The 27,725-nt window shown below is 37.8% G+C and overlaps 1 protein-coding gene across 1 annotated transcript in view; it reads left to right on the top strand.

The window, feature by feature from the left end:
* Positions 1–109: 109 nt before the first annotated feature.
* Positions 110–27,725, top strand: part of LOC134792642 (2-oxoglutarate dehydrogenase-like, mitochondrial) — a 55,886-nt gene continuing 28,270 nt past the window's right edge. Inside the window, exons 1-15 of the mRNA XM_063763893.1 lie at positions 110–193; positions 1,043–1,168; positions 1,933–2,021; positions 2,348–2,444; positions 3,326–3,467; positions 4,276–4,354; positions 16,372–16,548; positions 17,172–17,320; positions 17,874–17,959; positions 18,182–18,361; positions 18,839–19,019; positions 19,334–19,552; positions 19,994–20,187; positions 22,285–22,413; positions 22,833–22,954. Of these exons, the coding sequence (XP_063619963.1) occupies positions 116–193; positions 1,043–1,168; positions 1,933–2,021; positions 2,348–2,444; positions 3,326–3,467; positions 4,276–4,354; positions 16,372–16,548; positions 17,172–17,320; positions 17,874–17,959; positions 18,182–18,361; positions 18,839–19,019; positions 19,334–19,552; positions 19,994–20,187; positions 22,285–22,413; positions 22,833–22,954 (2,048 nt within the window). The 5' untranslated portion in view covers positions 110–115. The remainder of the gene's footprint in view (positions 194–1,042; positions 1,169–1,932; positions 2,022–2,347; positions 2,445–3,325; positions 3,468–4,275; positions 4,355–16,371; positions 16,549–17,171; positions 17,321–17,873; positions 17,960–18,181; positions 18,362–18,838; positions 19,020–19,333; positions 19,553–19,993; positions 20,188–22,284; positions 22,414–22,832; positions 22,955–27,725) is intronic.

Consider the following 27,725-nt stretch of genomic DNA (forward strand, 5'->3'; position numbering starts at 1 on the left):
ACATAAAACCACATTTTAGATTTATTTAATTTTAAATAATTACATTTAAATTTTAACGCAATCAAAATCAAAAATATATCAATACAACTATATTTTCTAAATATTTTAATTAACGATGTCTTTGGTAGTTTTATCTCGTCCTTCGATTGCCCTGTATGCCACGCACAAAGTTTTTAAACGCAATCAACCTGTGGTAAGTCAATTCTTATTTATTAAATATATTTTATCATAGGCATCTACTAGCTACTAGACTAGAAACTTTCCTCTTGCAATGAAAGCCACTAATGCTCTGGTTTCCTAGGATGGCGGTGCCGTCATATAGCGGCCGTCTCCATACAAAATAATACGGCTAAATATGGATGTGGTAGTATTTTGTATGGAGACGGCCGTTAGGTATATGACTGTACCACTATCCTAGGAAAACCGAGCTTAAGTCCACTGACTTTGAGCAGTGGCGGATTTGCCCTAGGCCCGGGCGACCCGGGTACTAGGGCGGTCAGATATTAGAGACGGCACTCTAATGATGGGTGCTGAGAAAGGGGCGGCTAGTATCTACTTACAGGGCCTGGGGTCTAGGGCGGCCAAGACTGCAAATCTGCCACTGCAGACGAGAGGTACACTTAGAGCCCTAGAACAGAACGTAGGTATCCTACATTTTTGTCGTACCTACCCAAGTCTAATGGCTGCTCTACACGAATGGCCAACGCCGGCCAATCCAAGGGACGCATTTATGCATTAGAGGGAGCAAGTGATATTGCTATCTCAGTCTACCGCATGGCTGCGTCCCTTGGATTGGCCGGCGTTGGCCATTCGTGTAGAGGAGCCATTAGATTGCCTAACATACCCACTTTAATTGGTGGAGTACAATCTTCCGGTTTGCGTTCGTTTATAAATTAGTCCTTTTACATTTTGCCATCAGAGCACTCGGAGCGCAGTGTGTAGGTAGTATATGTATAGAACCAAACAAGTAATCGGCTTAGTCGGTTTAAGCAAGCTCTGCCTGACTTCAGTGGTGATTTAGTTCTTTTTTCATTATTTGTAGTATTGGAGTCCGCCGAGATTTGCTAAGTATTCGCAAAATGCGGAGTCGTTTCTTAGCGGATCGAATGCCAATTTTTTGGAGGCCCAATACTTGGATTGGGCGAAGACTAAAGGAAGCATAGATTCTGTAAGTTAATCATGTATTCAGTGGAAAGTCTCTAACAAAGGATAATGAAACAGCTAGGTATTGTAGGTACCTATAGCGTCTCTCCCTGTTGTGTGGTTTAAGAGTCGATATCGATACGTTTGTAAATCCCTTTAATCTTAACTGTGTGAGGGACAGGCCTAATAATTAACTACATACACTCGCGTGCAAAAGTATTGCAACACTTTGCATTTTTTCGTCCGCACCCAATATATTTGTAAAATGGTTAATTTCGCTAAATTATTTTAATGTAATCATGTTCCTTGAAGTTTTAGCTTTACGAAAAGTAAAAAAATATGGAAACCGGCCCAGTATTTTTCAAATTATCGGCATTTTCCCGATTTGTGAGCGGTTTCACGTTATCACGCGCATGAGTTGCGTTACCCTTGACCCCTATAAAAAGGGGGGTTAGGGAAGGGGTTGTTATCAGTCACTTATCAGAAGTCGATCGTTACATATCTCCGCGTATTTTCCCGTGAATAAGACCTGGAAAAATGGAAACCACTGAAGCTGAAGTCCGCCAAATCGTCCAGCCCCTGCAAGCGGGGCGTAGCCAACGTTCAGGAGCTGCCGAGCTGAATTTAAGCCAATCTGCAGTTTGCAGAGTTTACAAAGTGATGCAATAATTTGCACGCGAGTGTAGTCGTATTTAAAAATTTTGTTCCCCATAACATAGTTACCTACTACCTCATCATTGTTACCACTACCTAGTTACTCATTAATATAAGTTTTGACAACATTCGCAGTCCTGGGACAACTTTTACGACAGCGTATCGGGACCCCAGCTCAGGATTGAGGAGTTCGAGAACGACTTCAGTCCAACGACTGTCAGTAAGTACAGGGCCGTCTTAAACTATGCTGGGGCCCATGTACATAAGAATTTGGGGCCCTTTTGGAAAGTAGGTAAAGAAAGCTAATTAGAATTATTATGGGTAATCAAATATACTGTTACTATCTGTTGTTCGGGGCCCCCTGAGGATGGGGGCCCTGGGCACGAGCCTCGTGTGCCCTTATGGTAAAGACGGTATTGAGTAAGTATAAATTATACTTATGTACTCCTATATTTTAAATAGTCCGAGCCCGAAGTGCGTGCTATATAATTAACTGACTATTTAAGGCACCAATTTGATTGTGAATATTCATTCTTTATATAACAGAGAGAAAAGATGATACGTCTTCCAGTGCGAAGAGCGAGGCAGAAACGAAGAAGAAAATTAAGTTGCATTTAGCGGTTCAGCAACTCATACGTAGCTACCAGGTATTAAGCTTTCCTATTTTTATAAGATAGAAATGCCTACGAATATTAAACAAAGCCATAAACCGGTCATATTGCGTATTTACAAATATGAAATATATCCGGTTCGAAGGACCATTTTATATTCCAAGCGTTAGAGCCGACCAAGTATGGTAATTCGTAATACCTTGAGCAATGCACGAGGATTAAAATCCACCAATAGGAACGCCAATAGACATGCAGGCGTGGATCAATAAAATAAAATAAAAACGCATCCTTTTACCTGTCAGCAACCTCGCACAGAGGACCTACCGAGAAACTTCTTTATCTGCCTCTCATCGCTCGAATATGCAAGAGCGATATAGAGACAGATTAAGAAATATCGTTATTCCCGGATGCCCTCAGCTTTGCTTATGAAAGAAACAGACAAACTTAGTAGCAAAAAGGTGCTATTAACTTTAGTCTAAGCCCCAACATCGATACAGATTAGTCGAAAGCTTAGGACAAGTTTTAGGGGTTATTACATCCGACTTTTCACCCAACATTTTCTGCTGAGAGGGACAGAGAGAGGTATATAGGTACATGTGTAATTTCCATGTCCCTCTCAGCAGCAAGTCCGCAGAAAGTGTCCAATGAAAATATAGTTCTTTCGACTTAGAGAGACCCCACACTAGCGCCTCCCAAGCGCCCTACGGGCCACCCCACACTAAGCGTCTTTTTAGCGTCGGCGTCGAGTCAGCGCTATGTCAAATGGCGTCGCTGCGCAATTGCGCCAACGTTGCATCGAGCAGTGCAGCAGCCATAGAATTATTAACTAACGTCGATGCTCGGGATCGAGATACTATAGTGTGGGCCACCATGTACCTAAGTGTTAAGTTACATTTGATTCATATTTATCGTAACAGGCACGCGGCCATCTCCTGGCGAAAGTAGATCCTCTCAGCCTGATGATACCTGCGCAAATGATTTACAAGTTTAGATCAGCTGGGAGGGACACCGCGGGTTTGAATAGCCCTATCGTGGCGCGCGAGCTGGGTACCAGTCTAAGTAAGAATCGAAATTACAAACTTAATTAATGTTTATTCTGTTATGCTATACTTAATATTCATATACCTTTATGGAGCAGCGACCCAAATGAGTTTTGGTCTTAGACAGACGTACGAGCCAGAGGGGCTGATAACGAAATTTCGTTATCGTTTGCGATAGAGAGGCAGACACGAGGCTTTGTTTCCCATAAAGTTTTAAGTCATAATGTATTGTTTGTCATATTATCGTTAGTCATAAAACTGAAACCGTTAACTTTTCAGGATTTTCGTAAGGTTATTCTATAGATAGGTAAGGTTAGGTTAGGTTTGTTTTATGGCAATCCTGAAAAGTTACGCGTTTCTGAGAAAAAACAATTATGACTAACGAAAATTCGGACAAACAATACATTATGACTTAAAACTATTTGGGAAACAATAGAGACCCGTTTCGCGGTTATCTGTCGATCCTGCGCAATCAATTAATCATTGACATAGATATCTATGGACTGGCTTTACGGACAATAATAATGAGGCATGACAGGGGCCAGTACAGCGGTGTGACACCGGTACAACGCGATTGGTTGATGAGTTCGCATCACGCGCGCTATTGGTCGCAACCATTTAGTTGCGTTAGAGTGCACGATTGGCTGGAATTCGTGAGTCACACCGCTAAACTAGTACATAACATTTTTAGTGCCCGTAAGGCCAGTCCATAGATATATACGTAATTGCAATTAATCAATCGTTTATTGATAACAAGCGTTATTTTAAATATATGGCTTGTACCGTTTAATTCTAGTTTCACCAAATGCTTTTTTTTTTAATTTCAGACGATGAACATATGGACATGGAGTTTGAGCTCCCAGAAAGAACCTCCATCGGCGGAACTGAGAATGCGTTAACATTGAGGTATTTTTTAATTAATTCTACTAATTCAATGTAAGCGGGTACCTTGTTAGATCCCCCATTGCTAATTATGAACTTGCTGAACTAGCATTATGACATACATACTAATCCATACTATAATATTATAAATGCGAAAGTGTGTCTGTCTGTCTGTCTGTTACCTATTCACGCTTAAACAGTTGAACCGATTTTGATAAAATTTGGTATATAGATAGTTTGAGTCCCGGGGAAGGACATAGGGTAGTTTTATCCCAGAAATCCCTCTTTAAGGGGGTGAAAAAGGGGGTGGAAGTTTGTATGGGGAATCAGTAACCGCTGAACCTATTTGGTTGAAATTTGGTATACAGATAGTTTGGGTCCCGGGGAAGGGAATGAATATTATTTATCACCCCGTAAGGGGGTAGAAGAGAAGAGAAGACAAGAGAAGCTTCGTATGTTCCAGAATATTCTAGAACATTCGAAAGTATTCTGGATGATCTAGAATGTTCTCAAATATTCGACAACATTCCATAATGTTCAGAAATGCTGTGGAATGCTCTCGAATACTCTCGAATGGTCTGGACTGTTCTAGAAATGTCTAGCCACCGAGACGTCTCGGGTTCGAATGTTCCAGAAGATTCCACAACATTCGAAAGTGTTCTGGAATATTCCACAATGATCTAGAATGTTTTCGAATATTCGACAACATTCCAGAATGTTCTGAAATGATGTGGAATTTAATGCTCTCGAATACTCTCGAATGTTATGGACTGTTCCTCACCAGGTACAATAGTCCTGTAGCGCTGGCTATATTTTGAGCCCTAACTTAAAGTAATATTAAAGTCAATTATTTTTTCGCTTACGAATAGTGTTTTAAGATGTTAATCTTACATTTTGTTTTGTGTCACAGATATTATTTGCTTTTTAAGTAATTTAACAATTTGTGGTAATTATTTTTATTTTGAATTATTTTGAAGAAAAGAATATTCTAGAGAAAACATGTAACTGTATCGCATTTAGGATAGTTTTTTTAATGTGAAAACATAGTTTGTGTCAATTACGTCCATTGCAATTGGATACTATGCCATATTATTCAAAATTACTCAAAAAATAATTAAAGTAAAAAAAAATTGCTGACATCGCATTTAATCTTGTCAAAATGTACATTACATATTTTTGTGTCTTATTAAGGCATAGCTTCATAAGATTTTTGATAATTTTGTTCTAACAGGCTATTACCATAACAAAAGAATATTAAAGTTACTAGAGTTCACATCTTATTAATTTAAAAGGCGGGATAAATAAGAAATATGAATTTGTGTCAGTTTCATCCATTGCATAAACAAATAATACAAAAATAATGTTTGCGTTCATACGACGCTAGCGGGTGGCTCTAAACGGGCAACGCGGGCCGTGCAGGGGGGGCGGGCGCGACCTTGGCGTGGCGGCGGGTAAGGGCCTCTCTCTAAAAACCACACGTTGCGTACGCAGCGCATGTTTACTTCGCCTGTGCGCCAAATGAATATTACTTCTTGAACTTAATTTATATTAATATTTTTATTTCTATATCTAATATCTAATCAAGTCTAACTTCAATATGTCTTAATTATATGGACTAATAAATTTTAATATAAACATGTATAATTTTTTTTTCCTTATAAATAGCATAAACCAATCTTTCCATACTTAACGTAAATTATGCACATTATTTTTTAATGTATTTTTTTTTGTTCTTAGCATTTTTTAATAATAGGTATTATTAATTTCACGTATTGAGGTTATTTAATGCCTGTTTATTCTGATGTTTTGAATACATTTACCTTAAATAATAATTACCAACACTTTTGATAGTTCAAGCTTCTTGGATAATAATTTACCTTTGGGTTCAATTGGCGTAAAGGACGTTTTGGCGAAAATGAGTTATATCCACTACCGTAGGCTCAAAGGGCTTAACTGACAAAACGCAATTTTTCAGGAGAGCCAACAAACAGTTTTGTTTTGAGAAACGAAATCAGACCTTTTTTGTATGCTTGAATTAACTGATGCCTGTATGCGGCTTATTCCTAACTTTTTGAGGTCTTTTAAACTGATTTCTGGAACTTATAATACAATGCTTATTTACGAAAATAGCATGCTTGTTTATTTTATTAGAAAAAGGGCGTAATGTACTAAAAATTAAACTATTTTAGTACCATTTGGCGTAAATCCAACAATTTTGTCGCAATATTGACAACTTGCATTTAGGGAACACTATACATACTTCTAAGTACTATAATTTACATTTTTTTTTTCCGAAAAATTATAGAGATGTATTCACTGTTAAGTTTTCCCCCATTTTTGTTATTTTGGATACTTAAACGTCGAAAAGGTCGTTTTCTTAGCCACAAAAACAATGTTTTTTTTTTTTTCATTTGTTTATATTATTTCATGGGCGAGGGGCCTCTCGCGCATGAGAGGAGGCCTGTGCTCAGCAGTGGGACGTATATAGGCCGAAATTATGATGATGATGATGATATTATTTCAACAGAATCACTGCTGTCGCACCATTTATGTATATTGATATACTTACAACAATTTGTAACAAATTAATTTTATTATAGAAAGTATTACGCGTTATTTCTGTTTGTAATGTTAATTGGATTATAAATTTTACTTTTACATACTAAAATATTATTAGGTACAATAGTAGTTTTGAAATTTCGTATGTCTATTCAGTAAAACTTAATGAATATGATCGCATATTTATGACATTACATTAGAGTAGAAAAAGGCATACGGCCAGGCTTACGTACTTCTATGGATTTAAAAGCAAACGTTATACCTAGACAGTAACTTTCATAAGGTTAATCCTGTAAATTAGGGTTTAAACAAAAAAGTATTCATATTATAATCAATATTACCAATAACCTAGTCACTAACAAAACTAATAGTATTAGCCATAATTATCATTTTAATATAGTCATGTTTAATCATTTTCCTAAAACTGATGAAAAAGTACCCACTAGTTCAGTTTAAATTATCAAAATTTAGTAACCCTATAAATAAAGCAATGAGCACATGAGCAGGTAATGCAAGTACCTACTTAATGAAAAAATTGACAAGGTCATCCCACTTAAACACAAAAAAGGAACAATTATAAACCCGAAATTATACATAGTATGGAGCCGTATCTCTTACATTGAATTATCTAACACTCGTATAAATATCCATTAGTTGTGGGCGTAACGTACATTTAACACTCAAAAAGCTACTGCAAAGAGGCGTAACGTACAAAAAATTTCCACATATTTAATAAAATTTCCGATGCAAAAGGGCGTATCGCACACAAAGTTGGCAGTTACGCAGTTGAATTCGCAGATCCGGCCAAATGCGTTGGAAAATTGTGTTCTAGCATTGATTTTTCATAGGGCTTAACGGATATTTTTTTCAAGTTATCGAGATTTTAAATATCTATTCGATAGAGAAAAAAATACTGAGTATAACTGCATTTTCGCAATTTTGTCCCTTACGCCCTTTGAGCCTACGGTAGTCGTTATATACAGTTTTGTTCAGAATTCCAAGCGCTTTCGTTCTGTATTTTGAAAATTTCGATATCTCTTAAAAAGTTGCCTTTACGACCCAATTTTTGCACTATGAGCTTGCAACAACAGCTTATCACAAGGGGCGTAAATGACCAGGTATAAATTAGAAATTCATAGATATTATCGTAAAGGTTACCGCTAAATATAAATATTGTTGTAAATGACTTACATGTCTTTTGTCGTCCGACTACGGCAACGCAAAAGGAGGGTTATGATTTTGACCGGTATGTATGTGGGTATGTATGTATGTTCATCTGTTCGCTCATAACTTCTAAAGTACTCATTTATTTATTTATTTAAACTTTATTGCACAGTAAAAATTGTACAAAAGGCGAACTTAATGCCAGAAGGCATTCTCTACCAGTTAACCCTCGAGCCAAACAGAGAACAAGTCGTAATAGGTGCAAGAAAAATTAAAAGTACGAAAAATTTAATATTAAGCATAAATTTTATGTTGAACAACATACTATTTATTTCAAATATACATACTGCTATAATATACTTACTTATACATACATAAAATACTAATATACATATGTGTACATATAATACAATATATATATATATATAATATATATATATATATATATCTATATACCTGCCTTCAGATTTTTATGAGATTTACTTAACTAAGAGACTTTTCTAAAAGATGTCTGCGCAACTTGTATTTAAACAGAGTTTTAGTCTGACTTTGCCTTATCTCGATAGGGAGGGAATTCCAAAGACGAATCGCATACATGGTGAAGGAGTTGATCATGGATCCGGAGCGATACAATGGAACTGCCAGAGTTAGTTTTCGGGAGGAACGTAGCTCACGGCCTGGCTGTGCGGTAACAAACTGGAATTTAGACCGCAGGTACTCCGGTATCGCTGGGTCGTTTAATATACTGTAGAGCATACACAGCACCCTGAGGCATCTGCGTTCCCGTACACGAAGCCAATTAAGTTTCCGTCGAAAGGCAGAGACATGGTCGTACTTGCGGAGGCCGAAGATAAATCTAATACAGCTGTTTAAAAGTCTATCCAGTCTGTCTAAGTGTCCTTGTGAAAGGTTGGTAAGGCACACATCACTATAATCTATGACTGGAAGCACAAGAGCCTGAATGAGTAAAGTTTTAGTACTGGCCGGCAGGAAATGTTTAAACCTGTACAATGCTCTCAGGGTATTTGTAACTCTGCGACACACGTCAGAAACCTGTGGCTCCCAAGTTAGGCCCCGATCCATGATCAACCCCAGGTTTCTCACTTGGGATGATAGTGGTATTACGGTGCCCTCAAAGAGAATCGGTCTTACATGTGCGAAGTCAGAGAGTGAGACTGAACGTGGGCTCCCAAGAACGATAGCCTGACACTTAGACGGGTTGACAGCGATCCCGAAATCATTCGACCAGGATGATATGCTAGAAAGATCGTTATTTAGGCGCAATACAGCCTCGTCTATATCATCGATCTTGACTTGAGTGTACAATTGCAAGTCATCGGCGTACAGGTGATATGAGCAATTTATGAAGGGGGTAATTAAATTAACAAGAATAGAGAAAAGCAGTGGAGAGAGTATACCGCCCTGTGGAACACCGGAAGAAAGATCACACCAATCAGATAGTGTCCGATTGGCTCGGGTGGCCTGTCGACGACCACAAAGGTACCTAGGACGCAAACCACTCGGCCGCTGATGATGAAATATTGAGATGGTCTAGAGCGGCAAGGAGAAGCTCATGATTTACGGCATTAAACGCGTTCGAAAAATCTATTAAAACGAGAACAGTGACAAGGGATTCCTCTATGCCCAGCCGCACATCTTCAAGAACCTCAAGTAAAGCGGTAGTTGTACTCATTATAATTTGATAAACGATATGTCATTGGAATCGTCTTAATCGTCCGCTGGTTATAGGCTATATGACGTCACAAAAAATGAATACTGTGCCCTCTAGAGGTCATAAAGTCACGAACCAAAAAAATAAAAATAAGTAATGATGACGTGTTGTATATCGTTTGAAAGAGCTCAATTAGCACATTTCAAATATATACATATTGTTAGCTTTTGCTTTCAAAGCATTTACGCTAAAAGTTTTTTCGGCAGTTATCTTTGTTCATGGGCGTAAAGGTCTAGAATGCCTAATAAATAAATAGTTTTATGGGTCCTTTATTACTAAAATGTAATGTTTGCTCTTCAAATTAAAAACCTCAGCTCGGTGTTTTTCAACAACTATCATCGTTTTACTCGCAGTGGAAGTTCTTATAGTATATTATACATATAATTTCTTATATTCTATAATATCGTTGTTTATCGACTAAGTGCCAGTTGCACCAACCACATTTGACAGACTGATCAACATCAGCCGGCGCGCCCCGGTGCTTTATTATGAAACTTTCCATACATAAAAATTTAGCGAACTCTTTAACGATACGAACAGTTTGGTGCAACCGACCCTAAGCCAATCTGTGTAGCGAATGTCCTATAAAATCATTCATTCATTCAATTGTTTCATAATCGTTCTAACAGAAAATATTTTTAAACGTTTGAAATTATAAATTATTGCAGCTAAAGGTAACGGGGTCTAAATAACACAGAAATTACTACTTAAATAGGAATTTTCAACCGTATTTTAAAATAAGACCACTTGAAATAGTGAACCAATTATTAATTTATTACCTATTATAACATACTGTATAGAATTATAGTCTTTTGTTAATTAAGTAAACGTCCAAGTGCTTGATAATAATACGCTCATTCTAATCATCGCTAGGCGATCTATTACTTCCTTTGTTATGATTAAAAGCTGTTATGTTATGATTGTTATAAGGCAGTGGGACATTTACTTTACCTTCATTCCCGAATATTAGGTACTTTTTGAGCATGTAATTATTTTGTATTATTTGTGTTTTCTTCTTTATTTAATTTAGGTCTTAAGTTAGGGTTTTATAATGTGAGTATAAAAGTACAATATAAAAACACTTACAAATCATTACAAAAAATATATAAACACATTATCAAAACCTAACCTAGGGTGCCGCCGGCAGCGGGGCAGGGCCCAAGCTGCCGGTTAGCAGGGCCGCAGAGTGAGGAACTGACGTACTATACGCGCCGTGTCCAAAATTACTGCCTTCTGCATCTGGCCCTTGATCCAACCACCCAGCGAGAGTCTCTCTAGATGTTGGTTGAGACTCTTCGCTATGAGGCCATTCACCAACACGACTATAGGAACAATCATCATAGAGTTATCTCATGAGCTAAGTCGAGGTACTTACTGGACATGTCCTTCTCGGCCTTCACGAGATTCTCATCATGGGGGATGGTGACGTCGACGAGCACGGCCCGGCGCTGCGATCGATCTATCAGCACGATTTCAGGCTTATTGGCTACAATAGTTCTGTCAGTGATGCTAGATCGATCCAAATAGAGCGTGGTACGGCCATTTTCGAGAACTGGCGCAGCTGAGAACTTCGCGGTCCACAAGGCTGTATGGCCAAGGCAAGCTGCTGGTGAATAATTCTGGCTACGAGATTATGTCTGTGCAAGTACTCGCCGTTAGCAAGATGAAAACAACCGGAAATAATATGCCTGTGTTTTCTTTATTATTACTATATTATCAAAAAAAAATGAATTATAGCTCTAATCGGGATATACCTGGCATAATCAACTACCGTTTGATACATTTTTAAGCTTCGTAACAGTAAATTATGCTGAGAAGAGTTAACATGTGTACCGTGACTGGTAACTAATACACCCCGAATGTGGTATAAAATAGTCTGATAACGTGACTTACGACCCCCTAATAAACAAGATTCACTAAATTATCAATAATTTCATGGGCGTAAAGAGGCGAAAACAGGTTAAAGAGACTAACATTTTGAGTACTTTTCCAATACACATCAAAAACATTGCTCGATAAACAACAAAAATATATTATAAACATTAAAAAAAAAATCAGTTTTTTGCGTCTCCTGAAAAGTAGCATTTTGTCCTTTACGCCAATTGAACCAAAAGGTATCGTATAATCGTAATAATATATATTACTAAAATTAATAAAATCAGTCTTTGTATTGTGTATCAACAAGGTACATATTATAGTTGCACATGTAAGTGCAAATATTTTCATTGCATTCAATTCATGCTATGTTGTGGGGGGCGTGGCTAACGATAATCGCAAGCCAACATTTTATCTCATGATTATACCAACCCGGTGGAGGCCGTATCACCAAAATAATTAAAACAATTATTCTGCTCCTCCGAACATATATTTTTATCAATAACTTTTTTTTAATTTATGAAGTCTTGTACCTATTCAATGTACACCATCATCATTGTAATTGACGTTGCTTGCCACGCTTTATACATCACAAAATTAGCAATACATTGCATCTTAAAATAATCCTAAAAAGTGTACTAAATATCGAATATAAGTTATTTTTAAAAGTCGCTGATGTGACATTCTCATTCAAAAGGTAGGGACCACTTTGTCGTTTACCATAAAGACGAAATTTTATTGTATCTTTATACAAATAGCCTGTCAGAGAATCCTTATGGCAAGGATAAAGTGCTACATTTTGATTGCGAACGTCGCGAATGTTGGTCAGTATGAGGAGCCTACATTTTATTTTTAAATATACTTACAACATACTTACTCCCACACTATGAAAAGATTTAATGTAATTATGCCTCCGAATGAAATAAATACACTGTAATGGCTCCTCTACACGGTGGGCCAACGCCGGCCACTCCAAGGGATGCATTTATGCGTTAGAGGGAGCAAGTGATATTGCTATCTCATTCTACCGCATGGTTGCGTCCCTTGGAGTGGCCGGCGTTGGCCCATCGTGTAAAGGGGCCATAATGTTCATCTAACAAGCACCTTACCCGCGTAGGTAGCCTTCCCCGCGTACGCCGTTCATGCAAAGTTTTATTTAGCCAAATAGTAAAAAACCGTTGTTGAAAATGACCCAAATTATGAATGTTGTCTTGATGTGGCATTATAATAATGTAGACGTAAACTTAATAACATGAATTTTTTTTTGTGGCAGATACATGATGTTTATAAGAAAAAAAAATATTAAAAATAAAAGCGGTGGATGAATTTGACACACATTTGATGGAATAACATATTATAATATCCTGTGAAGTACAACACTTCACTTACCGACTATAATTTTATTTTAGGCATTTTAGGGTCACTATTAGGTATTTATTAAATGTCATTATACCCGTGGATAATAATGACACAAAATGCGTGTGTACGTCGGAAGCCACTTTGCTTTTACAGGGAAACAAAGAATTTCATCTCGAATATTTTTTTTACCAAATACTGTTTAAAAGAAGAAATACCTAAATTTCTACCTAAGCAAATACCTAGGATGACACAAATTATTATTATTAGGTTTGGTATGTGGTCTGGAAACTATATGTAAAAAATAAGCAACATTAATAATCTTATAACTTCAAAAGTTATTGCTATCGGACTACAATTTTTTTTAGGTATATATTTATTTAAACATTATTGCACAAAATACAGATAAAACATACAAATGGCGGACTTAATGCCTATTAAGTTAAGGTTCAACTTCTTCAACTTCTACTTCTCTAACATCAACATCTCCTACTTCTTCAACTACAACTTCTCCTACCTTTTCAACTTCTTCAACTTCTACTTCTCTAATTTCAACATCTCCAACCTTTTCAACTTCAACTTCTCCCACTTCTTCTACTTCTCTAACTTCAACTTCTCCTACTTCTTCAACTTTCACTTCTCCAACCTTTTCAACTTTAACTTCTCCAACCTTTTCAACTTATTTTACTTTTACTTCCCTAACTTCGACTTCTACTACTTCAACTTCAATTTCTCCAACCTTTTCAACTTCTTCAACTTCAACTTCTGCAACTTCAACTTCTTCAACTTCTACTTCTCTAACTTCAACTTCTCCAACCTTTTCAACTTCTACAACTTCTTCAACTTCTACTTTTCTAACTTCAACTTCTCCTACTTCTTCAATTTCAATTTCTCCAACCTTTTCAACTTCTTCAACTTCAACTTCTCCAACTTCTTCAAATTCAACTTCTCCAACTCGAACTTCTTCAACTTCTTCAACTTCTACTTCTCTAACTTCAACTTCTCCTACTTCTTCAATTTCAATTTCTCCAACCTTTTCAACTTCTTCAACTTCAACTTCTCCAACTTCTTCAAATTCAACTTCTCCAACTCGAACTTCTTCAACTTCTCCAACTTCTTCAGCTTCTCCACCTTCTTCAACCTCTCCAATTTTTCAACTTCTTCAATTTCACCAACTTCTTTGTCTTCCTACTTCTTCAATTTATCCAACTTCTTCAAATTCAAATTCTCCAACTTTTTCAAGTTCTTCAACTTCTTCAAGTTCAACTTCTTCAACGTCACCATCTCCTACTTATCCAATTTCAACCTTTTAACGTCTCCAACCTTTTCAACTTCAACTTCTCCAACTTCTTCAAATTCAACTTCTCCAAACTTTTCAACTTCTTCAACTTCAACTTTGCCAACTTTTTCAACTTCTCCAACTTCTACAACTTCTTCAACTTCTCGAACCTCCAAGTTGGAGTGGAGGTGGAAGTGAAGTTAAGATACAAAATTAATAAATAAATAAAAGAAAATAATATCTTAAATTAAAATGGGCTCAAAAGAGTAAAAGACCTTTCGTTACAAATAAAGAAAGTTCGCATTTTTGGGGGTGAAAAAAAGGGTGTAATAAAAAGCAGATTTGTTTAAAAATTATGGTACCCATATTACTAATTCCACGTAGACGAAGTCACGGGCAAAAGCTAGTGATATATTCATATTCATATTCATTTAATCCATTGTTCTCATGCTCATCAGTACAATAGGTCTTACATTTTAGTCTTCGTAGGTGCATGACACCCTGATAGGGTATACAATACAGGACATGTTACTTAATAACTAAACTTAATAACTAAATAAAATTTACAATTACAGTAATTATAATAGCAAAGTAAATGATTTAAACTTTAAAGTAATTATCATGCAATACTAGGTTTAAACTAAATTCAAACACTAGATTACCTACTTGATGTCAATTAATTTTATACAAAAAAGAAAATGTAAATGTATATGTTATTAATAAATTGATTGATTGAAAAAAAAAAAAAAATGTTTTATGTCATGTCATCTTCTAAAAATTCGTCTATGGTATAATAACATTTCTCGATAAGCATCTTCCTTAATTTATTTTTAAATAACTTAATGTCGCTTAATTGTTTAACAGTCTCGGGGATTTTATTCATTATGTGGACACATCGATAGAAGGGACCATTTTTAACTATGGCAAGCTTGCTAGGCGGTAAGATGATTTGATTTTTTCGTCTACTCTCAGGTTTGAATACTTCCGTTCCGTTAAATAAATATGGGTGGTTCCTGACAAATACTGCTGCCTCCATAATATACATAGAGGGTAGTGTTAATATTTTATGGTCTCTAAAATGCTGTCGACAACTATTTGGAATGCGCGTATTGGTCAGAATGCGGACGCACTTTTTTTGCATAACAAATAGTTGGTGAGCATCGGTGCTCGCACCCCACAGGACTACGCCGTAACTCAGCCAGGCGTGCGCGTACGCATAATAAGCCGTCATAGCAGATTCTAAATTTGTATTTATTTTTAAAACACTAAGGGCATATACAAACTTTGCCAGTTTTGATTTTATATTTTGGATGTGCGATTTCCAGTTTATGCCGGAGTCTAGTTTAATGCCTAGTAATTTAAACTCAGTGACTTCTTCAATTGGGCTGTCATTGATATCTAAGTGCAAGTGCAACGGTTTCTTCTGAGTAGGTTTAAACTGAATTACTTTTGTCTTTGTTAGGTTAATGTCTAAATTGTGTTCATGTAGCCAGGTGGTGACCAGGCTAATGGTTTCTAGTAGGCGCGTGTTGCATTCCGCACTATCACCACAACTTAATAATATTGACACGTCGTCTGCAAACATAACGCACTTCGTATCAATATTTTTAGGTAAGTCGTTGATGTATGCTAAAAACAGCAGGCAACCGAGCACACTCCCCTGAGGTATGGAGCATGAGGTATGCCGCATTCGCGAAGTGATTATATGCGTTTCTCCTGTACTGTTATCAATATGGTCGAGCTGTACATATTGTCTGCGGTTTTCGAGATATGATTTAAACCACTTATGCGCTACTCCGCGGATTCCCATGCCGTACAATTTTTTAAGCAAGATTTCGTGAGAAACGCGATCGTAGGCTTTAGTCATATCTAGCATTAGCCCCACCCCGTATTTTTTATCATTTATATATATAATAAAGCGTAAATCACTCTCTTCCCATTTGTTGCACACCACACCTTTTTCCCACTCATGAAATATTCAAATACGTGATGACTTTTGTTTTGCACGCTTTGAACCTAAGCGTCACTTCAGATCTGTGGTAATGATGATGAATTGATGATATAATGTTGTTTCAGGGAAATAATAAACCGGATGGAACACGTGTATTGCGGCTCGTTGGGCATCGAGTACATGCACCTGTACGACGTGGACGCTGTGGAGTTCATACGTGACAGTATAGAAAAGCCCGGCTCCTACGATCATACGATCGAGGAGAAACGATTGATCATGAGAAGGCTCACTAAGGCTGTGTTGTAAGAAAACATGTTTATAAGCCACGAAAGTATAATACTGAACGAGCCTCAACCATCGATTACCACAGAGGGCTCATTTAGTCGGTGCGAGTACTCTCATGCGAGTTTCATTACATTGCGTTATTTGATCGGTCGGCTGAATTATTGTAAGTGTTGTAACCTCAATGGTCCGCAATGTAACTAATATCGCATGCGAATTTGCGCGCCATCTAGATGAGCCCTAAGAGCAGACCTCTCACAACGCAACCGATCCTTTGTGGGTCTATCTAACGGACGACATGCGCAGCGCTTCCCTGTCCTACGTAGTATATCTAAGTACTAATACCTTCACCACCGATATTTACATACTCTCGTGTCATTGACTGGCTTGAAAAACACACATATGTAGCTATTTAAAGAGTTCAAATCACTTTATTGCCATTATATGATCGGTTGATAGTTACAGAAATATAGGGAGTAAAATAACTAATTCCAATAATGGTAATCTTTCTCGCATGGAATGGTAAAATTTTACGCTAAAATAATAAATTCTACTAACGTAATCGTAAAGGTACCTAAAGGCTTGGTTGTTTACGAAAAAAATACACATAAGAAACATAATTTAATTTCAATTGTTTTTACAGCCTAGAAAAATACTTCGCAACAAAATGGCCGGCTGAGAAACGTTTCGGTCTAGAAGGAGGCGAGAGCATGATCGCGATGCTGGAAGAGATCGTAGACACCAGCACTAGGCTTGGCGTGGAGTCCATCATCATTGGGATGCAACACAGAGGTACGAGTATGCCCTGAGCTATTCACCATCCCACTTCCCAACTATGTATTAAAAATACTTTTTTCTCCTCTTGCTTGCGTACTGACCCATCAGGGCATCGATATCTCCTGTACAATTGTACATTGTATCTCCATTTATATCGGGTCTCGGCACATGAACACCCAATGTCCATGTGGGACGGCTCCACAAACGATGGAGCACCTGATATCCTGCCCAGCGTGCCCGCATGCCTGCTCTGAGCAGAACACCCGTGATGCGACAGACAGGGCAATAAATGTCGCTACCTTCTGGTCCGCACAGTCTGAAACCATCGACACGAGAAGAAGAAGACGACCATGAACTGCTTCGCCAACTGTAAAGTTGAGTGTGATGCGGACCTGGTCAGTCCAACGTATTGGGTTCTTTTCTTGTCGACTTTAATGTTTCCGGTGACAATAAGTTTTTTAGTTGGATTTGTATCCGAAGAACTCAAAAATAATCCGAAGACAAATGATAAACATTGTATGTCCTACTTATTCCTTAATTCTTTCGTTTCCTTTATCTGCGATTGCAGGACGATTGAACATGCTGGTGAATGTTTGTCGAAAACAGTTGACGGATATCTTTGCGCAGTTCAAACCCATGGAACCAAAAGAACCGGTTAGATAACCTCAAATTTTCTTAAATATGTTCCTCGGCGTGCCATGCTGGCCATATTGTTGTAATTGTAGAAATAAAATCTGCTGCAATATTTTAACATTCCACATTGTCATCATAGGGACAAAATTCTTAATTAGGATTTTCTGAAGCTTTCTTCGTTAAGATACAAAACGTTAAAATATTTGGTTCCGGTTTTACAAGAAAGCAAAATCTTTCTTGTAGGGATCCGGCGACATCAAGTACCACTTGGGTACATATATCCATCGCTTCATCCGGCGAACAAACAAGTACATCAAGGTGTCCATGAGTGCTAACCCCTCCCATTTGGAGGTGGTTGGGCCCGTGGTAGCCGGGAAGACCAAGGCAGAGCAGTTCTGGAAGGGAGACTCTAATGGGGATAAGGTTAGGACTTCTGCAAATACCTAAATAGTTTTTTACACAGTCCGTCTGGTTAACTAAGAGTCAAAATTAACACGTTGACTGCCTACAATAAATTGCTCCCACGCCCAATAAAAAATTAAGTAAGCTTTTGATCCCATGCACCGGTGATGCTCATGGGCCTCATGGCACAGAAAGTATTACGTCATCCCACCGGTGATGCTAATGGCAGCCAACGTGTTAAGACACGTCCTTACAAAACCTAAGCACCTTCGCTAAACTAAAAGTAATAGACGAAGTAATAAAGTTAAGTATCTAGACGCACGCCCGCATGAAAAATCAGCATTTCTTCCGTGTTTGTTTGTTACATCTACGAGTATAAGATTAGGTACCTATATTGGAATGGCGCACATTTTAACTTTTAAAGATTTCAACAAGTGTTTTCTTTCTGTCCTGGAGTACTGGTTCACATCCTAACCTTGGTCTTAATCTCTCCACCAGGCGATGGCGATCATAATGCATGGTGACGCAGCCTTTGCGGGCCAGGGCGTGGTGTACGAGACAATGCATCAGACCAACCTGCCCGGCTTCACTACCTACGGCTGCATACACATCGTGTGCAACAACCAGATCGGGTACACCACCGAGCCGCGATTCTCGAGGAGCTCGCCTTACTGCTCAGGTACCATCTTAGATAAGGTCCACTGAGGTTCAACAGCTGGATGATATAATCGAAAATATTATTAAACAGAAAAATTGACACGATCCTCGTCAGCATTGAGGAAGCCAATCAGCCGGAAGAAGAAAGAAGTTTAGAGTACACGGTGACGTAACACTCATAAAGTCAAAGTAGCTGATAAAGGGTGCTGCTCTCTCCATCTGACCTATTCTCAACGTAGAATTATCTGTCTTGTATGCTATGAAGTTTAACTTTTAGGAACTGATTTAATACAGAATCGTGGCTTTAACACCATTAATATTTTGATATCCTTGCAGACCTCGGCAAATGCGTTGACGCACCTTGCATCCACGTCAACGGAGATGACCCAGAGGCGGTCGTGAAAGCTGCTCGAATCGCCATTGAGTACCGCTGCAAGTTCAAAAAGGACGTAGTGCTCGACCTGGTCTGCTACCGCCGCTTTGGACACAGTGAAGAGGACGAGCCTATGTACACGCAGCCGTTCATGTATAAGAAGATTAAGACTATGAAGACAGGTAAGTTAATCACTAAGCTAGCTATGATAGGTTACTATATTAATAGGGAAGAGGTCTCTCATTACTAGTAAAACGAGGAGGACAAAGGGTATACGCAACCAGCAAGAAAAAGATGGCTAAAACTGTAAAAAGAGGACAGACAGGTGGGCCCCTAGCGTATTGTCATTTACCATCACCATCGAATACTGCTCCGATTCGGCCATTGGTTAAAGTTTAAGCCGTCGTGATCATCGTGTAGGTACCTAATCAAAAAATTGATTAGGTGTCTACACAGACAGACGTGATAAACTTAAAAGTGGGATCATATCGAATTAAAAAATAGTATTACAAATCACAAATATCAAAGACAAGATTTCCTGTAACAAAGCTGTAGGAAGAACTACATACTGAGACAAGCTATAAAGAAAGGTTCAATTCTAACAATTTCTATTCGTAATTCAGTGGACCAAATGTACCACGACAAACTGAAGGCTGAAGGGACAGTGTCGGACGCCGACATCAAGGTCTGGGAGAAGGAGTACACCGACACGCTGAACCAGCACTTCGAGCTCGCCAAGAAGGTCACCAAGCTCAGCATCATGGACTGGATCGACACGCCGTGGACCGGATTCTTTGAAGCCGTGGATCCTAAAAAGGTTTGACTTTATGCTAAGACCGGCTGAAGGATGACTTCAGCTATCATGAAAATGGGTGAAGGATACAGCCGTTCTTGTTCCGGCGCTGTAGGACATATATGTTAGGACGAGGCTAGCTGCAATCAACAAGTATAATGTTATCTGTTCAAGAAACCATACCACTACGCATATAGGTACAAAATTATAGTTTATTTCGATTTTACTACGATTCTGACGAAACTCGACGGCGATACAATTAAATTCGTCTTTCAGCTCTAAGTTCTAACCATGGACCTATATAATAGGGACAAGACATATTGTTCTATACGTACAATCGCTTATAGAAATAGCACCCATTTTGACGGCACACACATAAACATATATCTGTCTCGTTTTTACTCAGCACTGTAACCCATAGCAAAAAAAGATGACAGTATTTCAGTGCGTACATAAAGCGTTCCATGAAAATACGTAAATACCTAATGCGGCCGAAATTCCGCCATGTTTAGTTCCCCAAATGTCATTGTCTGTCAGTTCAGCCGGTACTTGTCCTGTCAAAAAGTCGTGGTGAAAATTAAAATTATTAATTATCTTTCAATATTTTGCTTGTGATTGAAAATAATTGAAGCCAAATGTGAATAATTACGTCGCGAATATGCCAGTGTGTAGTGTATTAGGGTGCGGCATAAGAAAACCACCAAATCAGCCATCTTTAACCTTACACAGGTACGCTATCATTTACATGAAAAATATTGGTTATTGTTAATGTTCCTGGAAAATGTAAGGATGTTTCACATTATAAATAGCAAGGTTCTTCTGTGCAGTTATAGATCATGAAGTGATTGGATTTATTTAACTATATTTTTACGTTTAAATAATGTAAACATTTCAGCTAGGGTTGTACTTTATTTATCGACTTTGATAACGATATATTATGATTGCCTATTTATATTTTCTTATTTTATCATGCTACCCCGCTTCAAACCAACTAAATTATCTTAATTTAATAATTAAATCATTTTTTATAGGTTACCTAGAAATGAACATAAAAAGAGAGTGCCTGGAGATGGAGATCCTAACCGACTCTCGGGAGCACTAGGGTAACTCGGGGCCGTGAGGTCGTTACTCCACAAGCTGCCCTGCGGGCTTTTTTATATCATTATTATATTTTTTTTATATAATTCGACATTAAGAGACCATATACTTACATATAGTTGTAATTTATGAAATGGTTAATGTATTGTTATTATTTTTGCTTGTATGTAAATTCAATGTTGACGTATAAAAATGCCCTTGTGGCCTATTTGCTGAATAAATGTTGAAGAAGTTGAAGAGCGGAAGTCATTCCTTATTTTTGTAATAAAAAAAATGTTCTGAAGGTGTTTTGTTTTTTTTTCACCCGTCGCTTAATAAGCTTGAATTTTGTATCGCTCTCACTTATAGATACGGCGCACCAAGGTCGAGGTGCAGTGCGGTAGTGTGTTACAGACTTTAGGGTTAGCAACACAACAAAATTGATTGTAATAGAGAGGTAAAGTCCAAGAAAAACACGTACACTTATTCTGACATCCAAAACAGATGGCGCTGTACTGCGCCATGTGTTTTGCGGTCACTAAGTTGTCAAACGTCATCTTTTGAAAATCAGAGTTACCGCAAAAATCGCAATATGTATTGAGTAGTACAGCGTCATCTCGTTTACCTGTCAAATTTGAAGCACGAAATTGTCTTAGACTCCACACATCTTACTCAATCAAAGTATCTTTTCACGTAACAATATACTAATACAGAATTTTTATTTATTTACTTACTTCCTATTAAAACATAAACTCCACAAATAATACATACTTAGTATTTTAAATAAAATGAGCCGAGAACGTTAAAAAGTTATCGATGTATCGATAAAACCTAGTAACAGTAAAAATCTTCTGGGCAGCACTAAAACCGCCATGTTTAGTTCCAAGATGACGTCACAGTGGCACGCATTATTCGTTGACGTTTCACTTCCATAGGTTTCATATTTCAGTGGTTCTAACACTTAGAACATGGAAGTCCGTTAAGAACAATTTTAGTATATACCAACCTAGTTGTTAATAATTAGCAATTATTTGGTTTATTCAGATCCTACCAACCGGGATCAGTCAAACGTCTATCAACTCGATAGCCAACCACTTCTGCAAAGCGCCTGAACCTTGGGCCTTCGAGCTCCACAAGGGTATCGCCAGGATCCTGCAGAACAGGGAGAAACAGGTATAGTCTAGTGAGAAACTATTAGGGCGGCAATTTTATTAGGTATTTTCTATGCTTTTAACCAACGCCAAGTAAATACTTAAATATAGAAGCGCCAAACTTAAAATTTACAGAATTAGCTTAGATAGACGGTTTCTACTGTATACCTTGCCGAACTCTATCTCCATAAACCTAATAAGTTTTAAGAAGTGTTTCTCTTTTTCTTTTCCTTGCCCTCCTTAAGTTTCCCACGAGGTCGAATCCCAAATGTATTTGGGGTTGGATCTCGTTGATCGGGTATGGTAGACGTTCCTGTTCACCATTTTTTTCAAATTTTCATCGACATTTAATCACCAAGAGTTTTTGTTCAAAAAATACAAAGATCATGCTTCAAATTTTGAGGTGTTGATAATAAACGATAACTGTTTAACGTGTGACAGGTGAAAGAAGGTATAGCGGATTGGGCAATGGGAGAAGCGCTTGCTTACGGTTCTCTGCTGCGAGACCGAATTCACGTCCGCCTTACCGGCGAAGACGTGGAGAGAGGCACTATGGCACACAGGTATACCGACATCCAAAGGAGTACCTATAAGTTTTTTCGCGTTATAAATTGATAGGTAGTCGCGTGCCTTGGGCCTTCCTCTAAAATCTAGAGCATTCGTGACACACTATCTGCTAATTTTTAACCGACCCCCAAAATCTCAAAAGGAGGAGGTTATAAATTCGGTTGTATGTTTTTTTTTTTATGTTTGTTACTCCATATGTCCGTCATTACAGGACCGATTTTGAAAATTCTTTTTTTTATTGTATGTATATGCATACAGATTGGACCCGTTTTTGTCAAAACCCAGTTCTGATGATGGGATCCATGAGAAATCGAGGGAACTCCTCAAATCTTAAAGTGATTTTTGTGTTTTTGTCAACAAATCAAGCATATACATTCAAAAAAGTGACATTTGATGAAGTGGAACTGCTGATGATGATCAGAACGGAACTCTATTCAACGACGCATCCCATACAACCATTTCCAGTCGCCGTTACGACGCGGTGTTGACACATCTTGTGTCGACACCGTCTGTTTCGGTCACAATTCCAGTCGCAGAGTCGTCGCCGTGTCGACACAGTTACCAGAAATGGGGAAGGGTCGACACATGACACAAAGTGACATAAAGTGTGGTCGCCGTGTGCACACATTGTTTCGGGTTTGCGACTACTTTATGCCAAAATCATTCGTTCATTCGTTCATTTTGTTCCTGTCAAATGGAAACTGTCAGATGGAAAAATACTTAAATAAAAATAAGTGACATTAATACGCCATCTCTAAAACGGATTACAAGACGTAATTATATATTGTTTGCATTTATATTACAATATGACTTAAATTATTATGGGGAATTAAACTGCTCGAGTGATTTGATAAACTAAGTGTAATATAATCAACGCGCCACCACATTGTTTTAGTTTAGCCGGAAATGAAATTGTTTACTTCTCAGTGCCTGTGTTCATAACTATATTATTTGAAGCATTTTTAGTACTTCGATGCGTATACTATACTTAAATAACAGAAATAACGCTTTACATACTACGAAACTTGTTAATTATGATGTATAAATATGGTTTAAGGCTGAGAAATATTGCAGTCACAAAGTAGTTGCAATGTTTCGACTTTGTGTCGACTCTGTGTTGACACATGACACGCGCTGTCAAAAGTAATAACAAAGTTACTGGTATGTTACTGGATTTGCAAAATGGCTCCTTGTGTTGATTTGTTTTCAGATATTCTCAAAGTGTAAAAATGCCGTGGTCAGAGATGGGCATTAATCGATTAACTGTTTATTCGACTAATTAATGGAATAAAAAAAGTTAATTCTCAAATTTTAATCGCGATTAGTTTAGTCGACCTAACATAGATTGAAATTGAATTAATCTGAATATTAATCGAATAAATTATCGATTAAATCTCGATTTAAAGTTGACAGGGGGCCATTTTTGTACGTAAAAATAATAGAAATGTCTTGCATGCAGATGGTAGCAAAACACTTTGTCATAAAAGTCGAGATGGGTGTCGATATATAGGTTTTAGGGAGTGCCGATTTCGAAAATAATGACCATTTTGGAATCCGAAATGGCGGCCATGCACTGTGTCATAAAAGTCGTCATGGATGTCGTTTTATACGTTTTAGGGGGCCCCAATTTTGAAAATGATGACCATTTTGGAATCCAAAATGGCGGCCATGCACTATGCCATAAAAGTCGTCATGGGTGTCGTTTTATAGGTTTTAGGGGGCGCAGATTTCGAAAATGATAACCATTTTGGATTCCAAGATGGCGGCCATGCACTATGTCATAAAAGTCGTCATGGATGTCGTTTTATAGGTTTTAGGGGGCCCCGATTTAGAAAATGATGACCATTTTGAAATCCAAAATGGCGGCCATGCACTATGTCATAAAAGTCGTCATGGGTGTCGTTTTATAGGTTTTGGGGGGCGCAGATTTAGAAAATGATAACCATTTTGGATTCCAAAATGGCGGCCATGCACTATGTCATAAAAGTCGTCATGGGTGTCGTTTTATAGGTTTTAGGGGGCGCAGATTTAGAAAATGATAACCATTTTGGATTCCAAAATGGCGGCCATGCACTATGTCATAAAAGTCGTCATGGGTGTCGTTTTATAGGTTTTAGGGGGCGCAGATTTCGAAAATGATGACCATTTTGGATTCCAAGATGGCGGCCATGCACTATGTCATAAAAGTCGTCATGTATGTCGTTTTATAGGTTTTAGGGGGCCCCGCTTTCGAAAATGATGACCATTTTGGAACCCAAAATGGCGGCCATGCACTATGTCATAAAAGTCGTCATGGGTGTCGTTTTATAGGTTTTGGGGGGCGCAGATTTCGAAAATGATAACATTTTCAATTTAAAAATGGCGGCAATGCACTATGTCATAAAAGTCGTCATGGATATCGTTTTATAGGTTTTAGGGGGCGCAGATTTCGAAAATGATGACTATTTTGGATTCCAAGATGGCGGCCATGCACTATGTCATAAAAGTCGTCATGGATGTCATTTTATAGGTTTTAGGGGGCGCAGATTTCGAAAATGATGACTATTTTGGATTCCACTTTTATGACAAAATACGTAGCCGCCATCTTGGATTATAAAATGATCATCGTTTTCGAATTCTGCACTCCCTAAAACCTATAAATCGACATCCGTGACGACGCAAGTTATCTTTATTTTCAGATCTAACAAATTGCTACAGAATACAAAGGACAAAAAAGAAGCGAGGAGGTAATGAAACAAGCAAAAATACAGATGATTCCTCGACGCAATTGGGTGATTCTTAAATTGTGTCCAGATTTTTTTTGTCATAAAAGTTTATATTTTTCACATATTACTCTCACAAGTTCCGTGACATTTCGACCTTGGATTTTTTAAGTAAATGTTTTTGTTTATCTATGAGGATCTCACTAGAATAGTATAATCAAGGTATGTTTATATTTGATGAATGAAATAGTAACGCAAAAAAAAAAATATTTGTGTCTTATATTCCTGCCGAAGACTTTTATTTTACCTTTTCCTTCTACACAAGTTTGGCCAAGTAATAAGAATTTAGGGCTCTCAATTTTATTTTGACTTCTACAACAGTAAAGCTACGAGGCCATGTTTGGTATCGTTTTCGTATAAATTCGCAGTACCAAATTTAGTTAAGGTATCACATTGACACCATTCCGAAGTAAAAACATATAAACTTATTAAAATACTTTCTTTTAAACTCCTCTTCACGCTTAAACTGCTGAACAGTTTTAATTTAAATTTGGTACACATATATTTTGAGTCCCGAGACAGGATATAATAAGTTATCTCAAAAATCATCCTTTAAAGGTGTGAAATGAGGTGTAGGGGGGAATTCAGAATTGACTTCTTGAAGTTAATACTGTTTAAGTTTAGGTTTGAAGTCATGTTTTTTCATCATTTTTAACTAAATCAAAGATGTAGACCATCCCAAATTTCATATAAATCGGTTCAGCGGTTATTGATTTCCCGTACAAATTTCCACGCCACTTTTCACACCTTCAAAAGATGATTTTGGTTATAAGATCTATCCTATGTCCTGTTCCGGGACGCAAACTATTTCTATACCAAATTTCAACGAAATCGGTTCAGCGGTTAAGCGTCAAGAAGAGTTTCAAAAAAACCGGCCAAGTGCGAGTCGGACTCGCGTATTAAGGGTTCCGTACATTAAGTCCGACTCGCGCTTGACTGCACATTTCTAATAGGTTTTCCTGTCATCTATAGGTAAAGAACTATTTTGTGTATTCAGACGGACATACATACAGACGCACGAGTGATCCTATAAGGGTTCCGTTTTTTCCTTTTGAGGTACGGAACCCTAAAAAGATTTATTTTTATTTTGTGGAATGGTGTCAATGTGATATCTTAAATGGATTCAGCACCCCAGATTTATACGAAAACGATACCAAACACGGCCTAGCACCTTCACTGATATAGATATATCAAGATAAAATTGAGAGCCCTAAATAAACTTTCAAGAGCGGATATCTCAAAAACTATTCAACATATCGAAAAAATTTACTGAATAAACTTGTAACAAATTAAATTAACTTTCATTTTGTATAAGTGGCCATGTCGCTGAGATGCATAGTTTCCGAGATATAATCGAAAAACGGGAAAATGGGACCTTCAAAGCCCCCTCTCTCCCCCCCGCTCAAGGGCTACGGCCGGGGACTTTTGATATGTTCACCTCCTAACTTGTCAAACCGAGTTACGGAGTCAAAAATTGTGTTCCGAGCATTTCCCTCTACAACTTTTGGAGCATTCGTTGCCTGACCTAAGTAGCTTATTGAATTTCTTTAAAAACTTTTCTGTAAAAGGTTGACGGGTGTTGGGTGTTTATATGGTTTCGGTCGATTATTATCATTTGCATTGCCCATGATGACTTACTAGAATTACGAGCACACGAGACACTAATAGTAGTTTGACAAACCTTGGTTTTCAAGAGGTATTTTATATTGACATTTGCTGTCACAAATTTGCTGTCAGATTTAGTCGCAAACCGCACGCAAAGTGCACACAAATGTGTCGACACCTTGTTACGGAAAAGTGTAGACACGGCGACGACACTTTGTTTCGAAACAATTCTAGACACATTGTGTGGACTCTGTTACGACACATCTGACATTTAGTTACCACTTTGTGATTCTGCGACTGGAATGGTTATATGGGATAGTTCACGTTTGGCGATCCGTCCTCTTCGTTACCTATGTTTGTTAAGCAAGTTCAGTTTTTAAGCCACATTTTTGTCAAGCTC

This window comes from Cydia splendana, chromosome 8 (assembly GCF_910591565.1).
Source record: "Cydia splendana chromosome 8, ilCydSple1.2, whole genome shotgun sequence".
Lineage (NCBI taxonomy): Eukaryota > Metazoa > Arthropoda > Insecta > Lepidoptera > Tortricidae > Cydia > Cydia splendana.